General features: G+C 43.0%; 2 protein-coding genes across 8 annotated transcripts in view; both read right to left on the bottom strand.

The window, feature by feature from the left end:
• The window catches only part of LOC130291779 (collagen alpha-1(I) chain-like), a 233582-nt gene extending 230812 nt beyond the window's left edge, over window positions 1–2770 (bottom strand). The window contains exon 1 of the mRNA XM_056541029.1: window positions 2305–2770. Coding sequence (XP_056397004.1) covers window positions 2305–2422 — 118 coding nt within the window. The 5' untranslated portion in view covers window positions 2423–2770. The remainder of the gene's footprint in view (window positions 1–2304) is intronic.
• A 6399-nt stretch (window positions 2771–9169) lies between these two features.
• Window positions 9170–19256, bottom strand: part of CACNA1B (calcium voltage-gated channel subunit alpha1 B) — a 324413-nt gene continuing 314326 nt past the window's right edge. For 6 of the 7 annotated variants that reach the window (XM_056539457.1, XM_056539456.1, XM_056539458.1 and 3 more), the window contains one exon: window positions 9170–16353. In XM_056539457.1, coding sequence (XP_056395432.1) covers window positions 15829–16353 — 525 coding nt within the window. In that variant the 3' untranslated portion in view covers window positions 9170–15828. The remainder of the gene's footprint in view (window positions 16354–19256) is intronic. The other variant, XM_056539461.1, reaches the window with a different exon arrangement.

Raw genomic sequence — 19256 nt, 5'->3', positions numbered from 1 at the left:
GGTACAGGATAATGACACTTGGGGTACAGGATAATAACACTTGGGGTACAGGATAATTAACACTTGGGGTACAGGATGATGACACTTGGGGTACAGGATGATGACACTTGGGGTACAGGATAATAACACTTGGGGTACAGGATGATGACACTTGGGGTACAGGATGATGACACTTGGGGTACAGGATGATGACATTTGGGGTACAGGATGATGACATTTGGGGTACAGGATGATGACACTTGGGGTAAAGGATGATAACACTTGGGGTACAGGATGATGACATTTGGGGTACAGGATGATGACATTTGGGGTTCAGGATGATGACACTTGGGGGTACAGGATGATAACACTTGGGGTACAGGATGATGACACTTGGGGTACAGGATGATGACACTTGGGGTACAGGATGATAACACTTGGAGTACAGGATGATGACACTTGGGGTACAGGATGATGACATTTGGGGTTCAGGATGATGACACTTGGGGGTACAGGATGATAACACTTGGGGTACAGGATAATGACACTTAGGGTACAGGATGATGATACTTGGGGTACAGGATGATAACACTTGGGGTACAGGATGATAACACTTGGGGTACAGGATAATGACACCTGAGGTACAGGATGATAACACTTGGGGTACAGGATGATAACACTTGGGGTACAGGATGATAACACTTGGGGTACAGGATGATGACACTTGGGGTACAGGATAATAACACTTGGGGTACAGGATGATGACACTTGGGGTACAGGATAATGACATTTGGGGTACAGGATGATGACATTTGGGGTACAGGATGATGACACTTGGGGGTACAGGATGATAACACTTGGGGTAAAGGATGATAACACTTGGGGTACAGGATAATGACATTTGGGGTACAGGATGATGACATTTGGGGTACAGGATGATAACACTTGGGGTACAGGATGATAACACTCGGGGTACAGGATAATGACACTTGGGGTACAGGATGATAACACTTGGGGTACAGGATGATAACACTTGGGGTACAGGATGATAACACTCGGGGTACAGGATGATAACACTTGGGGTACAGGATAATGACACTTGGGGTACAGGATGATGACACTTGGGGTACAGGATGATGACACTTGGGGTACAGGATGATAACACTTGGGGTACAGGATGATAACACTCGGGGTACAGGATGATAACACTTGGGGTACAGGATAATGACACTTGGGGTACAGGATGTTAACACTTGGGGTACAGGATGATGACACTTGGGGTACAGGATAATAACACTTGGGGTACAGGATAATGACACTTGGGGTACAGGATGTTAACACTTGGGGTACAGGATAATGACACTTGGGGTACAGGATGATAACACTTGGGGTACAGGATAATAACACTTGGGGTACAGGATAATGACACTTGGGGTACAGGATGATAACACTTGGGGTACAGGATAATAACACTTGGGGTACAGGATGATAACACTTGGGGTACAGGATAATGACACTTGGGGTACAGGATAATGACACTTGGGGTACAGGATAATGACACTTGGGGTACAGGATAATGACACTTGGGGTACAGGATAATAACACTTGGGGTACAGGATGATAACACTTGGGGTACAGGATAATGACACTTGGGGTACAGGATGATAACACTTGGGGTACAGGATAATAACACTTGGGGTACAGGATAATGACACTTGGGGTACAGGATGATAACACTTGGGGTACAGGATAATAACACTTGGGGTACAGGATAATGACTTGCTGAAACATGAAACCCCATAAATATGGTCCACAATAGTTTGGATTTAGATTTACCCTGTAGCTACAGAGATTAAACATTGTAACTATAGAGACTGACTACAGACTTTACAGACTCTTCAGACTTTTACATTTCCTGGGGTATTTTTTTTTTTTTTTTTTTTCATAAAGGTTCTCAGATTGCTTCACAACATATCAGTAACTAAATAAATAAATAAATAAATAAATAAATAAATAATATACATAAATAAATAAATAATCGTTTAAAATAAATAATATAAATAAATAAAATAATGAGTAAGTAAATTTAATTAAATAAATAATATAAATAAATAAATAAAAATAATTTCCAAAAATAATTTCATTAAAAACTATATTAAAATAAATAAATAAAGTTAATAAATAATAGAAGTAAATAAATTATACATGTATATATATATCTTATGCCCGGATGCTCAGTGTGCACAGCCGCCTTGTGTCCTCCTCCTCTTTCATCACACACCACATCTTCTACATTAGTTCCCATAACTTCCTCTGATTCCTTACCTGCCATCTGTCCAGATCCTCCATCCCAAATGTCTTCAGGCTCCAAGGATGCAGCAGAGCCCAGCACCATAAGGAGCAGCAGAGGTGCCAGCTGGCAGTGCCCCCTGGCCATGTCCATAGTCCTTATTCCTTGTGAGAAAATGCATCCAGCCTCTGCCCTTCTTCACTGGTCAAGCATCAGAGTCCATATATACATCCACCGCTATATGGTTGTCCCTGATTTTTTATCTATTCTCCATTCCGCATGGCATGCACCGGTTTTGCGCCCCTTATTGGTCCCAAAAAATCAAGGGTTCAGTGCCCCTCTTCTGCAATCCTTAATTATCTATCTCTTCTAGGAGGATGCATCGCACACATCTATCTATATGTTCTCTCTGTCACATTTGGGTAATGTAGTTGGGGTTACCATTAAAATTTGGGGATAGGGGGGAGTTCTGCTTTTACATTTTCTCTAGCAGAGACCCCAGATGTGCATCCTTCTCTGCAGAGCAGTTCTGAGACTCTGCAAGTCCATTCTCAAGCTGCAGAGACTTAGATACACCCACTGAGGGGCTCAGCCATACAGGAGGTGGCTGGGGGGTTGGGGACAGCCCCCTCCTCAAATTGCGAATATGCAGGTGGAGGGGAGGTGGGAGCCACCTGTACAGTAAGGAATGAGTGGGTAGATTTAGGACGGGGGCTATGGTGTCCGAAGTCCAGCTGTGCAGAACAACATGTAGCGACTTTGCTGCAAGGACAATAGTGGAGTCTACGGGAATTTAGGATTTTGGGATGTTAACCCTTGTGCGACTATAGTGTTATGTTGTGTGTGAGCAGAGAAAACTGTGGTTAGAAACAGCAGTATCTGACACTTTAACTTGCAAAACTACAACTCCCAGCATGCCCGGACAGCCGTTGGCTGTCCGGGCATGCTGGAAGTTGTAGTTTTGCAACAGCTTGGGGAACACTGGTTTGGGAAACCCCGCTATAACCCCCCCCTAAGTAAGTTTGTAGCAAATCCACTCTGTGTGCATTTACCCTTATGGAGAAAAAAAAAAGCCCCTTTTAAATCAGCTATACGAGGCAGAAGCGGGGATGCTGGGAGATGTAGTTTCACAGCAGGGATCCGCAACGCGCATGCGCAGTCAATAGGCGTTACGGCGCATGCGCGATGAGTCTGAGAGGTTCAGAATCACTCGCACATTCACTGTGCGCCAAAGGCTGTCCGGGCATGCTGGGAGTTGTAGTTTCGCAACAGGGGTCCGCAACGCGCCTGAGCAGTCAATGGGTATTACGCGCATGTGCGGTGAGTCAGAGGTTCAGAATCGCTCGCACATTCGCTGTGCCTCAAAGGCTGTCCGGGCATGCTGGGAGTTGTAGTTTCGCAACAGGGGTCCGCAACGCGCCTGAGCAGTCAATGGGTATTACGCGCATGTGCGGTGAGTCAGAGGTTCAGATTCGCTCGCACATTTGCTGTGCCTCAAAGGCCGTCCAGGCATGCTGGGAGTTGTAGTTTGGCAACAGGGGTCCACAGCACCTCTCTCCGTTGATGTCACACTTAATTGAGACACAGGGCTCATCTGCCCGCTGTGTACCCCTGTTGTTTGCCCGCGCATGCACAGTCAATAGTTTCAGAATCGCTCGCACATTCCCTGTGCGCCAAAGGCTGTCCGAGCATGCTAGGAGTTGTAGTTTCGTAACAGGGTCCGCAACGCCTCTCTCCGCTCAGTCTGATCATTGACACACAGGGCTCACCTCACCGCGGTGTACCACTGTCGTTTTTCCGCCCATGTGGTATTAGGGCGCATGCGCGGTGAGTCTGAGAGGTTCAGAATCAGTCGCACATTCACAGCGCATGCGCCCAGTAATACCTGTCGTTGACGCCGTAATACCCAAGGTAAGAGAATAGAGGTTCCTAGTAGGTCATAGTTAGGGGATCATTGATTTCAGCAAGGGCAATGTAATGCTTCACTTCGCCTCTGGAGGTGCTGTAGGACACATGAACACTGATCAATGGGGGTCCCAGTAACAGAGGACCAAAGAGAGAACCCCTTGGGGACATGTCAGCATTATGTTTACCAGCATCATGTTATAGTTATAGAGCCTCTTTGAGAAGACCACCCAAAAGTGAATTAAAAAGTGGTCCTTTTCTAGGAGTGGTCTTCTCAAAGAAAATGGCCACTATGTGTAGTGTATGGTGGACTGACAATCCGTCACACAAAATCTGGTCTGCATAAGGGGGCGCTCTTCTCAAAGGGATGATGAATTTTATTGTGCATAATATAAACACTGGACTCCTAAGCCCAGAATGAGATGGAAATTCGATAAATTCCAAGCTATACTAAATATTTTTACTCAGATGTATATATATATCAATCTGCTCCTGCTGATCTATAATATTATGCAGACACCTCAGGTTACTTGTTCAATCTGACAGGTTCCCTGTCAGGCACAATCCTGGTTTCAAGTCCACTCATTGACAAAACAAAGAATAATGTATCCAGATAGAAATGTGGGGCTGTCTCTTCATTACACACCCCTGTCTCTTCATTACACACTCCTGTCTCTTCATTACACACTCCTGTCTCTTCATTACACACACCCGTCTCTTCATTACACACTCCTGTCTCTTCATTACACTTCCCTATCTCTTTATTACGCACCCATGTCTCTTCATTACACACTCCTGTCTCTTCATTACACACCCGTCTCTTCATTACACACTCCTGTCTCTTCATTACACACTCTTGACACTCCTGTCTCTTCATTACACACCCGTCTCTTCATTACACACCCCTGTCTCTTCATTGCACACTCCTGTCTCTTCATTACACACTCCTGTCTCTTCATTACACACTCTTGTCTCTTCATTACACACTCCTGTCTCTTCATTACACACTCTTGTCTCTTCATTACACACAAACGTCTCTTCATTACACACTCCTGTCTCTTCATTACACTCCCCTATCTCTTTATTACGCACCCATGTCTCTTCATTACACACTCCTGTCTCTTCATTACACACCCCTGTCTCTTCATTACACACTCCTGTCTCTTCATTACACACTCTTGACACTCCTGTCTCTTCATTACACACCTTCCAGAAATGTGGGGCTGTCTCTTCATTACACACCCCTGTCTCTTCATTACACACTCCTGTCTCTTCATTACACACTCCTGTCTCTTCATTACACACTCCTGTCTCTTCATTACACACTCTTGTCTCTTCATTACACACTCCTGTCTCTTCATTACACACGCTTGTCTCTTCATTACACACACCCGTCTCTTCATTACACACTCCTGTCTCTTCATTACACTCCCCTATCTCTTTATTACGCACCCATGTCTCTTCATTACACACTCCTGTCTCTTCATTACACACCCCTGTCTCTTCATTACACACTCCTGTCTCTTCATTACACACTCTTGACACTCCTGTCTCTTCATTACACACCCCTCTTCATTACACACCCCTGTCTCTTCATTGCACACTCCTGTCTCTTCATTACACACTCCTGTCTCTTCATTACACACTCCTGTCTCTTCATTACACACTCTTGTCTCTTCATTACACACTCCTGTCTCTTCATTACACAGTCTGGTCTCTTCACTACACACTCCTGTCTATTCATTACACCCTCTTGTCTCTTCATTACACACTCCTGTCTATTCATTACACCCTCTTGTCTCTTCATTACACACCCGTCTCTTCATTACACACTCCTGTCTCTTCATTACACACTCCTGTCTATTCATTACACCCTCTTGTCTCTTCATTACACACCTCCCAGCTATGGTAACCTATGAGTGTGGAGGATCTACAAGCTCAGCTGTAATATCTATATGTGCTACAGGATGCAATGCTGAACCTGTACGCCCCCATGTATCCCAACTGTATCTCATCTTGTATCCAGGCTAGAGGCGCCCAACAGGTTACTAGACCCTCCTTTGTACAGTTTTTCCTAATAATCTTCTCCTTTCCCTTTAACATTGTAATCACTTTCATAGACCATCATTACAGTCACACATACAAAGTATCATTTGATTCCAACAACTCCTTTATGGTCCATTATTTTCTTTTTTTTAGTTTAATATTAGAATACACAACACCTCAAGCATTCCGAAAGTAGTTATAGGAGTATTAAAAACATAAATAAAAAATCATCTGTTTTGTAGAAACTTTTTCATTTCTAAATTTCTCCTCAGTTTAGTGCACAGATGTTCTATTCGTGTTTTAGTGTAGAAGCATCCTCGTCTACTCATTGCTGCCCCCTGCTGAATAATGCGATTTATGCGAGATGCAAATTGGAGTGCGGAAAGTGAAGTAATAACAGTTCCGAGCTTATGCCCTTTGAAGGGGTACTCCGGTGGAAAACTTTTTATTTTTTTATTTTTTTTTTTTTAAATCAACTGCTGCCAGAAAGTTAAACAGATTTGTAAATTACCTCTATTAAAAAATATTAATCCTTCCAGTACTTAATAGCTGCTGAATACTACAGAGGAAATTCTTTTTTATTTTTGGAACACAGAGCTCTCTGCTGACATCACGAGCACAGTGCTCTCTGCTGCCACCTCTGTCCATTTTAGGAACTGCCCAGAGCAGCATATGTTGATAAAAAAAAAAAAAAAAGTTTTCCACCGGAGTACCCCTTTAAGTTAATGGGCTAGCCCAGTGTTTTCATACAGTTTGCCTCTACCTATTGCAAAACTACAACTTCCAGCATGCCCGGACAGCCTTTGGCTGTCCGGGCATACTGGGAGTTGTAGTTTTGCAACAGCTAGCTACAAAGTGTTTGGAAAAACAGTGCGTTAGACCCGCTTATAAGAAATGGCTGATAAAGTGCAGATTTTAAGCATGAAAAGGAATATAACTATTATAATACTGCCCCCTATGGAGAAAAACAAACTGTAGCTTTAAAGGGGTACTCCGGTGGAAAACAAACAACTGGTGCCAGAAAGTTATACAGATTTGTAAATTACTTTTATAAAAAATCTTAATCCTTCCAGTACTTATCAGCTGCTGTATGCTCCAGAGGAAGTTGTGTAGTTCTTTCCAGTCTGACCACATTGCTCTCTGCTGCTACCTCTGTCCCTGTCAGGAACTGTCCAGAGCAGGAGCAAATACAGCAGCTAAGTGACAGCTGCAACTTCTCTTCATAGCTCCATTATGGCTGTTTCACCAGACAGATAATCTCTACAGAAGACTGGTAAAGCTAGGAGAGTATTGTGAGTCCTGCACTGTGTATTGTGCACCATCCAGCTTTCCTAGTCTCCTGAAGAGAATTTTTGTCTGGTAAAGCAGCCATATTGGATCTCTTTGGGAGACTGGGAAAGCTGGGTGGCACGCATACTGCCTTGACCTATCCCTGCCCCCGCACTGACGTCTTCTCACCCCTTACTCACTTTTCTTTCAGCCCGCAATAAATCTCTCCCCCAACTGCCCCATCCCTTATCCCTGCCCCCACACTAACTATTCTCTGCCTGCCAGACAGTTAAATCATACTTTACCATGATATTGGTCCAGTGGCAGGATGTTTAAAACTCCCAGGCAATCTCTGAAGCCCGAGAGAAATGTTATCGGGAGATGTACAAGAAGTCCTATATACTTGCTTGGGACTCCCGGTACAAAGAGGTTTACCTAGTGTAAAGGGGTATTCCGATATTTTTGGTCCTTTGAATGTTGGACAGGGGCAGCAAAGTTAGTCTAGTTACTAATATACTTCACTTACCTGTGTTTGGCGGCTGGTATTGAATTTCTTTGTTTTTCTTTTCTCTGGAAGTTCATTTTTTGCAGCCTAACAAAAAAATGATTGTTGTCTCGAACCTTTCCCAGCTTGCTGTGCGGCCTGAGACAGTACATCACAAGTCAGGGGCTGAAAGGGGGCTGGGCTGCTTCATCTGTTGTCTGTGAAGCCACCCCCTGATGACGTTACTGGACCACATGTGCATTTATTCATCATCACACATTCTCCACAGCTTGTGTGTCAGGTGATGTCCGACATGTCATGTGCAAAGGAAGCGTGGCTGTGCTGCCATGGGCACGGTGACCGATGTGTCAGAGTGAAATAAGTCACTGCCCACCTTGAAACAATAAAGGATCCTTGGGGTTGTAGACTGAGGGTGGACACAGAAACAGGATGTAGCCAGTTCCTATAAACAAGCCAGCAGAGTGATGGGGGACACAGGACACGGCCATTTACCACCAACACAAGCACAGATCCTTGGTAAGGATGTCCATTACTGTATGACACTAAATGACTAAAGTCACCTTATTTTGGGTAACCCCTTTAATCAAAAAATCTCCAGCCATTTGTAAGTTATTCTGGAACACATATATACATATACATACATAGATTCTCTATATATATGCCATTTCACCCCACTCAATTTCTGATTGTAAAATGCAAAAAAGGCAAAAACAATTGCCCCATATTCTGAAAGCAGAATAAAATAGCTGAAAACGATCAATCCTCCTCCCCTTTATACCCAAATTCTCTGAGTAACAGACAAAGCAATGCCATAGACAAGACACCAGATCTTCTTATTTGCCAAGTTTTATTTAAGTTCAAGGACTTTTTGTTTCTTACAAAATTGGTAATTGTAGAATCAATCGCACAATCCGGTGTCTGGGCTGATAAGTTATGATTCAGACAACAGACTATTCAACGTCTAGGTGTATTGAAAGGGGAAAAAAAAAAAACTGTGTCCAATTTTTTCAAAACATTTTTTCTTTTTCTTTTCATAGAAATTTTTGCAACAAACCCCCAATTATTATCAAATATAAATAAAAATAAACAACAGATGAGTACATCGTATCAAAAAGAGTACGAAGAGATGTTTAGCATTTTTCCATGCAAGTAATGGTTTGTTTGTTTTTTGTCGATTTTTTTTGTATTTTTTTTTTTTTATAATTTAATATGTATATAGATCACATGCAAACATTAATTATGCAAGGTACGGCCAGATCAGTCTGGTTTGGGATGCAAACAATTAAGTGGAGGAATTTTTCTTTTTATTTATTAAGTGGCAACAGCTCACGAAGAAGTTAGTCCCTTTCCAGTGGGGTGCATTGTCCAAAATGGCTGATGTCTTTGCCCAAGTCAACAAAAAAAGACAACTACGCCAGCCATTTCCAGCAGCGAGGTGGGGGGGGGGGGGGGGGGGGGAGTCGGTCAATGCCACCCATGATGCTGGTTTATCCCACTGCAAAGTAGTCCAACTTATATACAAACACTATAACAGTACGATATTTGATCTTCTGTCTGTAGGGCAATAGAGGAATCAGTGCAAACCTATCTCCAACACTCCCGTACTTAAAAAAACAAAAGAGTCTTACAGGAAGTTCTGCAAGGAGGGCAATTTTACTTTAGAAGAAATAGGAAACTATGACAAACTAGAGTTAGATGGCCCCAAAAGACCTCCATTATGGTGGAACCAGGAGCCATAGCCATCTAATGTCATTCCCGACAAGATCTTACCCACCCGATGGACTGGAAGGACCCTACATCATAAGGAGACACATACATTCAACCCAAGATCTCAGAGACCGGAGGAGCCGAGAATACACAAAAGTGAAACAAATTTGGGCTGCCAAATTTTTTGCAAAAATATCCTCAAATGCTCTGTTGACCTGCATCTCGATGCCTTTTCCCCCCATCTGGTCAACGTACCTCTATACCTAGCTGCCAGCTCAAATTGAAATTGTGAAGACCTCCAAGCAAGCGCAAAAAATTATTTTGGATGCAACGATAGAGCAGGAAGGTTGATGGAAAATATGCCGGCAATTGTTATTTCTTTCTTTTTTTTTTAGTTTTTTTGATTTTTATTTTTTAAAAAGCTCTGCATAGCATATTGTATATGTCACCCAAAGTATCGGTTTAGAGTCGGATATGATATTTAAAAAAGAGAGAGGTTCTCCTACAACAGATAAGATTTTTACTAAAGTGCGTGCATTGTAAGATATAGTAACTGTGCTTCAACCTAATGGGTAAGTCCATCTGTTTTACCCATTATCGACCTCGGCCCTTCCCCTATTAATGTCTCGCCTTCCAATATCATAGGCCAAGTTGACAGCTATGCCTTAAGCACAGCCTAAACAAGAGTCTCATTAACCCCCCCCCCCCCCGACCCCTCCTCCCCATCATGCTCAACGCCTCACATACACCACTGAAAAACAATTTTTTATTTTACTGCCCAACAAGGAGAGTAAGGACCAGGTGTGTGAGTGTAATGGATGGAGGGCAAAGGCCGTATATTCCAGCATATAAAACAACACGTACCAATTCCTTGCAGGGTGAGTGACATTTTCATGCTGCAAGCACAAAAAGTTTTTTTTTTCTCTTTAAATATATGTTTATGAATTGTTTTAAAAGTTTTTTTTAAATTCTTTTTATTATATATATTTTTTGAAAATGTGAAAGTTGTGCCTGTTTTTACCTTGATCTTAGGGAACAAAACAAAAAAAACAAACAAACAAAAATTATTAAAAAAGATTTGGTCGCAGTTAGCTGTAAGCCCTGAAATGGTAAAGTCCAATGAACAAAGCTTACAGCGTTGGATGAAAAAGGTGAATTTCTTGGCGTCCGCTGATTCGATTCTTGCATAGCCCAGAAGGGGAGAATACGCTTCTTTTTTCTGCATGCAGAGGCACCATCTTTTATAAAGGGAGCTTTGGATTTTGTCTGTAGTACAGGGCTGGCTCCTCCGACAGCCCGCCTAAATTGAGACTGACACCAATAAACACTAGGCATGTAGTAGAATTGGCCTTAATTGTATGTTGTCTCCTGCGTTAATTTTGATCAACTTTCTCAGTCAAGAGGGGTCAACAGTCTCGACCAAGTGGAACCTAGAGCCTCGGCCAAGAGGGAACAAGAGTCTTGGCCAAGTGGGACAGAATAACCACTGGAATTACATAAATAACTCAGCCCTTGTTGGTTCCCTAAAAATCTTTCTTCTAAATGCAAGACTTGTAGACCCAACTGGTGGAACTGGCTTTTATTGTATGGTCTCTCCTGTGTTCATTTTGATCAGCTTTCTCAGCCAAGAGGGACTAATAGTCTAGGCCAAGAAGAACAATGTTCTGGGCCAAGAGGGACTAAGAGTCTTGGCCAAGTGGGACCAAGAATCTCGGCCAAAAGGGACTAAGGGTCTCAGCCAAGAGGGACTAATAGTCTAGGCCAAGAAGAACAATGTTCTGGGCCAAGAGGGACTAAGAGTCTTGGCCAAGTGGGACCAAGAATCTCGGCCAAAAGGGACTAAGGGTCTCAGCCAAGAGGAACAGAATAACCACTGGAATGACGTAATAACTCAACCCTCATTGGCTCTTACAAATGTTTCCTCTGTCATCGGGGTGTGTGTATGGTGGAGGCAGCCCACGCTTTTGAAATGGGCCCCTAGTAGAGGGCTTGCCCCTGGATAGAACCATTCCTTTTGCTACTTGTTGGCGAGAAACTGTGCAGGACTCTATAGAAGAAGTGCATGATAAGCAAGCAGGATGGGGAATAGGACCAAGAAAACAAACACCCAACCCACCTATCTTGGTTGGCACCAAAATGGGGGACCCACTTTGATCTTTTTATAGGAAACACCCCTTTTCTTCTACACATGCCATTGGGTTCAAGAGTGGAGAAGGGGATTGGTGTTCACGCAGCCAGTAGAGAGCATGGGCTCTCAAATATATATTTACATCTATTCTCATCTCTATATTACAAAAAATAATCCTTCTTCTTAATTCCTAACACTGCAAATAATAATAACAATTATAATATTAATCCTGTATATTAGACAACAATTTGCACTTTATGCAACTGATGCCCATAAGCCCTTTCCAGGTTACATGAGTTACTATAGACATGCAAATATGTTGATAATGAAATGCTGGGGGGTAATCTTCCGACACCGTTATGTCTGAGCATTCCCAAAAAAGAGATATGGTGAAATGTACTGACACGTTGCTGATGTATGTACTCCATAGAACAGACAATGTGTTTCTGCACCCCCCTCCCACCCCCACTATAGTTAAAATACAAATATACGTTGATATAAATATGTGATCTCCAGCGTTGAAAACCAGAGAAACAAGATGGAAGTCCGGCGACCATGAAACTTTACAGTGATTAAAAAACTTCAAACCGGGGTGTAGGTAATAGGGACTGACATAGAGGAGTCTATAAGTGATGTAAACATTAGGAGAAAACCTAAAGTCTCATCTCAAGGGTCTAATCCCAGTGGTCTTCAACTTGTGGTAGTTGTTATGGTTATTTTTAAGGAGGCATCTGAGAGGGGTTGCCTCGTTTATCAAACCAATTTTTGAATGCCATATTAGGTAATAGAATGTGGTCTCCCAGTAAGGATAGCTATAAAGATCATCTCTCTCTAACACAAGACATATCCATGCATAACATAGACAGCAAATTGATTTCAAAGTGATCTGTGTAATGCTTCTTTTCACCTCTGGGGGTGCTGTGGGGGAATTGAACATCTGCTACCGGACAACCTGGTTTAGGTACCACTGGTCTATTGGAACAGAGAGGGGATTGCAGTCTAGCTGCCTACTGTTTGTGCACAATCCCTTCAACTTGTGGTAGTTACGGTTATTTTTAAGTAGGCGTGTAAATAGGGTTGCCTGGTTTAGAAACCCAATTTTTGAATGCAAATATTAGAGGTGATAGAATGGAGTCTCCCAGTTAGGAAGCCTACAAAGATCATCTCTCTATCTCTAGCATACTGGACATATTCATGCTTAACATGGACAGTCCATTGATTTCAAAGTGATCCTTGTAATTCTTCTTTTCACCTCTAGGAGTGCTGAAGGGGAATCAAACACCTGTTACAGGACAACCTACCTACATATCATCAGGGAACCCTTCTACCAAAATGGGATTGCCCAAATAGACTCTAAATATCTTGAGCAGTCATCTCCAGCCTGTGGCTCTCCATTGGTTGTGAAACCACAACTCCCATCTTGTCCCTACAGCCGGCATGCTGAGTTTTATAGTTTTGCAACAACTGGGCAAGTCCTTGGTTGGAAACCACATTAGAGATTTAGAGAGTGATAATTTATACAGATACTGTATTTTTTTTCATGTAATTAACTCTATTCTAAGGGTAGATGAGATGACATGTTCATACACTGAAATAAAATAAAAAGTCGCCCTTTTCACAAGACAAATATCCGTAAAATGTAGGCACTTAGCAATGAAATGAAATAGAGTGTGACTTTTTGCAACTGTGTAACGTTCACGCCTGAAATGTCACATGGTAAATGGTGATCACCCCCTTTACATCTCCTATAGAACATATAGTCTCACTCTCCTGAACCCGAGTCTGACTTTTGTAGTATATATTGTGCTAGATAGAAATCTAGTATATGTAAATATAATCTTCTCTCAAGGCGTCTCGACATAACTATAACGTATCTGTAAACCAATCTATAACAACGAAATCCTGCAAAAATATATCGTAGAACTTACTCAGGAACCTGCGGCCTCTGGCCTTCAACTTGGTGAAGTAAAGTGAGGCTTCACGTGGTCCCCTAGGTCCGTTCTACCAGATATGAAATCTTAAATTTTCTCTCTCGGTGCCACCCATATCCTGCCTGGAAATGTCTTTGGAAATTCAGCTTTGCCCTTAAAATATGTAATATAATATGCACAGAATAGATACAATGTTACCCAATGTCGTGCCCTCCGTATATCTCTATCGTGTTGTGCTTTCCATTTGGAATATATGCTACATGTGAATAAAAAAAGGCCACATAGCGCTATCAGCATTTGATCTGCCCCGACTCAGAGTGCCTTATTGCCATAGGACAGGTTACACACCGGCTCAAGCGTTGATGAACGTGATGATCGTGGTGCACACTGGGCTTTGAAAGATTGGCACAGTGTCGCCTGCAGTTCCACCTGATGCAACGCATTTGGCACTAGGACAATGAACACGTTGCCTCTAGGATTGTATGGCACAGGAAGGAAAAACGCTCAGCCAGAAAAAAACGCTAAGCTCTGCAGACAAGTTGTACAATCATCTGTAGCACTGGGTGCTATGAAGATAGAAAATGAGGAGGAAATATAGACTGTCGTGTGAGATGCCGTCTTCAAGGGGTTGACCAGTGCAAAACGTGACCATTATAGTTGACGGTACATGATACAGACAGATATGAAGACTTAGGGAACGAGCGTCTCTCAATCGGTAATGGAGCAAGGTTCCCTGTACAAGTTTTTTTTTTCAAATACATTTAAAAAAAGTAATAAAATTTTTAAGAACACACATTAGTGCAACTTTGTTGACCAAATCATGTGCAAAGTAACACACTAACCAATAACATGCATGCTCAGACCTGTGCATTACCATAATCTAGGCTATGCTGAGGATAGGAAAGGCTTACTGGTGAGATTCAGGACAGTGAACAGATAATGTGCCCATGGAGCTCCCCAACTTTTTTTTTTTCGTGTATGTGATGGGGACACCCCTCGCACTGGTAAAAATGACATTTCAGCAGCGTACACACAGACATACAAACACAAACTTCTCAAACGCTTCTCTAAACGTTCCTTTTCTAGCAGTCGAGTGACTGTCACTCAGGTATCACCAAATTCCCATAATGTAAAGACTACTGTTATCACCAGACACAGGGTACACGTGTTGTGGTTCCTGGTTAGATTTGGCATGCCATTTACCCTGGGTGTGGCATTACAGCTTTATCATCTATTATGGTGTCTCCAACCGATGGATGATGCTTCGGATTTTTTTTTTCCGCTATACATTTCATGCTTGAAATACCAACTCTCTTGCATAAAAAAATGTCTACTGTGGGGTCACCACTGGTTTAGAGAGCAAGAAAAAGTAGAGGTTTACAAATAAGTACAAAACCGTACACCGTATTGGGTCATGGCTACTGATGTAAGTGGAACTTTCGGAGTAGCTCATGTGGTCCTCCACTCAAGTGGAGCGGTAAACTGGTGAGGAGGTTCAGAATTGAAAAAAAGTTGGAGGATGAGATGTTGAGTGAGTGAGCTGTAACTTCCGGTGAACTCTTGGAGGATGACGTAGGAAGATGAAGGGTTGGACAATCACTCCTTTGTATCCTTTAAGTCTATATAAATAATTTAAAAAAAACAACCTCAATACTCTGTGGTCCTCATCCTGATGCTCTTTCTTTCACATCTCTGTCCTCCATGCTTCCAGCTTCCTCATACTTCTGGTATTCCAATGTACTACAAAATAGGCATAACGCTCCCCAAAAGGAAGACTCATAATTACAATGCCAGAACAAGTTTTGACGGAGACCTGCTCTGGAGTCCCTGCCCTTTCCTTGTTTCTTCCTTAAATTTGTTCCTGTTTATCCATGGTTTTAGGTTCCCTAAGATGGCTGCCGCTGCTCTCCTGTGACATGCCCTGATGTCACGGCGATCTGCCAGCTGATGATAAAACTCATCAGTTGTTACTCAAACAAGTGGCCCAACTCCATCCCCCCGGGCTTCACTGACTAACGCTTTCCTCGGAAGCGGGGTTGGGAGTGGGATCGTGTCTTGGGTCCCTGTGCTAGCACCAGTCATCCTCGTCTGCTTCATGGTAGTAACTTCGTACTCTGGGCGCTGAGCCAGACCCTGTATTGAGCCCTAAGGCATAGTGATAGCCATTGGGAACCCTGCAGAGCTGGTGGGAATGGGAAGTGAGGGAGGACACATAGGAAGTCCGAGAGGAACGTCCAGAGTTGCTAGCCAATGCCTCCTCAAAGGTTAATGTGTCCTCAGGCAGTGGGCAGTAGCTGTCGGAATCTTGTCGTGGCCCTAGGTAGGGATCAGAGCCGATGCGTGTGACTGTGCAAGCAGAGGGGCTTGAAGAGTCGCTGTACAGCAAAGTATTGTGCTCTGATAAGCCCCGGCTGAGTCTCCCGGGAGAGTAACTTGGTCCACCAAAGTGCACAGGGGAGGAGTGAGCTGTCCGGTAGTTTACATTGGGCCGAGGAGTGAGAGGAGTCTGGGGCAGTTGTCTCCGGACTGCTCGGCATGGGGTGCTAGCACCGGAGCTGGTCAAACGTGGACTCCCATTGGCCGAACCGCTGCCCTAGAGTGAAAGGGTGAGAAAGCACATCAAAACAGCACAGGAACACATAATGGAAACACAAAACAGAAGGACGAGTCAAGAAGACACCACAAGACAGAAGGAACAATGGGGGTAATCATCATACAAGGCAGCAGACGACATTGGAAAACAAAGGCGTCAGACATGAGGAAGCCCACAAAGCACATGAAGAAAGGCAGACAGAGACACCAAATAGAAAAAATAAAAAAGGTAATGGTGTGAGATAAAAAAAACAAAAAAAGAGAAAAATAAAGGAGAATTTAGTGAAGCATAAGACACAACTCTGAGCCCACAGCTTTAGAAAACATACAGTACTATAGGTGTCTGTGGGTGATCGGACCATGAATTACATAACCCCGTGTGTTCTACCACATCTACATCGCTCATCCCGGACCTCCTCATGAAAATCACAGATGGGGGAGATTACTCAAAACTAGTGTAGAGGAGAAGCGGTGCAGTTGCCCATAGCAACCAATCAGATCGCTTCCTCTATTTTTAAGAGGCCTTTTAGAAGATGAAAGCAGCAATCTGGTTGCTATGGGCAACTGCACCGCTCATCCTCTACACAGGTTTTAATAAATCTTCCTCATATTCCTCAGGTAAAATCAAGATTTTATATAGTGACTTCAACAAGTAAATGAAAAATAGAAATAGCCGGCACTCACCATAATTCTTCAGCTTCTTCTTTAGAAATAGATACTCACATAATACAAAGGGGATAGACGCAAACAGGGGGGTACCAGAAGGCTACAACAGCCGTTTCACACCTCTTAGTGCTTCGTCTGGCCAGATGAAGCACTAAGAGGTACAAAACAGCTGCTGTAGCCTTGTGGTACCCCCCTTGTTTGCATCTATCCCCTTTGTATTATGTGAGTATCTATTTCTAATAAAGAAGAAGCTGAAGAATTATGGTGAGTGCCGGACATTTCTATTTTTCATTTACTTGTTGAAGTTACCTGTTGTTGGCTGCCAGAGCACCACTAATTGTACAGCTATTGAAGACTTCCTCCACCTGTTCAGTTTTATGTTGGATTGTGCATCGGTAGTGCCGGACTATCTGTTCTCAGTTCTGGTTGTCTCCTATATAGTGACACTTATTATCTATATGGCCAAAGGCTGTCCAGGCATGCTAGGAGTTGTAGTTTGAAGCTGGATGTACACTTGCTGGGAAACACTGAAATATAGTAGTTATTAATTTCCCCTCCAGCTCTATCTGTATACTGCTGCTATCTCTATGGGATCAGGATATATAGTAGTCATACACCTCCCCTCCAGCTCTATCTGTATACTGCTGCTATCTCTATGGGATTAGGATATATGGTAGTTATACACCACCCCTCCAGCTCTATCTGTATACTGCTGCTATCTCTATGGGATTAGGATATATATAGTAGTTGTACCCCTCCCTTCCAGCTCTATCTGTATACTGCTGCTATCTCTATAGGATTAGGATATATGGTAGTTATACACCTCCCCTCCAGCTTTATCTGTATACTGCTGCAGTGGTTACCTGCTACTGCCAGTGATTGGCTGCATGTCTGGGTCAATATGCCTACAAGGTAGATGCATATGGGCAACCCAGGAAGTGTCAGAACATGAAGGCCGGGGAATTGGTAAAGTGAGTTTAACCCCTTGTGTTGTGAGTGGCTGCTAAAACATTTTGAACTTTAACCAGGAGATTACCAAAGCATTTAAAGAAGCACTCCAAGGATTTTATTCTTGTTTGCCCATTTCATGCACATCACATCACTAGTCGTACAGCACCATTTGTTTAATTCCAGTACACCCGCTACATCTATGTGTGTTATTACTGTAACAGGGTCATGTGATCACAAGTCTGACCTACCATGCTTAATGTGTGTCAGAGAAAGTGGTTTGTCCTTGGTCAGCTGACTTCCTGTAAACTACAGGATGAGGTCATAATTCATCAGATCCCTCCTGCTAGCTCCCAAACCCCTCCCCTCCAGCTCTATCTGTATACTGCTAGCTCCCAAACCCCTCCCCTCCAGCTCTATCTGTATACTGCTAGCTCCCAGACCCCTCCCCTCCAGCTCTATCTGTATACTGCTAGCTCCCAGACCCCTCCCCTCTAGCTATATCTGTATACTGCTAGCTTCCAGACCCCTCCCCTCCAACTCTATCTGTATACTGCTAGCTCCCCCCCCCCCCCAAGACTGTTTTCACACATTGCATTGTATTTATTTATTTTTTACTGAAATCTCTCAGTTCTTGCAGTAATTTTCCCAACATTTTGGCAAAAATGGTGATATTTTACCGCAACTGTACAAATCTCTTTTTGCCATGATTTTTCGGCAATTACGGCAAAAGCAGCACATATGCAGTAAAAATCCGTGAAAGATACAGTGACAATTCTGCATGTAAAGTCATGCATGAACAGTCACATGGTGCGAACTGACACCAACTCAGCTGTTTCTGGTTGTGATTAGGTTCGGTGAATTGAACCAACCCCCCTCTCTTTGTAAAGCTAGGGGATTCATGGGAAATGTAGGCAGTTTCAGTTTTGCTCTGAATCGGAAACAAACATGGCTCAAAACGTATGCCTGCCACATCCGCTAAAACAGGTAAGCAGAAGATGTACTCAAGAACCTCTGTTATTCTCTAAAAATAGCCTATGCTGCTCTATATAAGCAAAAAAAAATGTAAAAAATAAAATAAAAAATCACGGAGTGCTTCTTTAACCATCGTATAAAAAGAAAGCAACACATATGTGCACACATCAATGACATAAACCTGTAAGTAGACACATGGGAGCCACATGCCCTATAAAGACATGTGCACAACACAATAACATAAAACACCAAAGGCCTATGGTCAAAGGTGCTGAAAGGACACAGTGTTGTACTGGAGTAATCGGGAGTGATCAG

Source organism: Hyla sarda, chromosome 9, assembly GCF_029499605.1.
Source record: "Hyla sarda isolate aHylSar1 chromosome 9, aHylSar1.hap1, whole genome shotgun sequence".
NCBI lineage: Eukaryota > Metazoa > Chordata > Amphibia > Anura > Hylidae > Hyla > Hyla sarda.
Note: the sequence above shows the minus strand (reverse complement) of the source record. Positions and strands in the feature narration are given on the sequence as shown.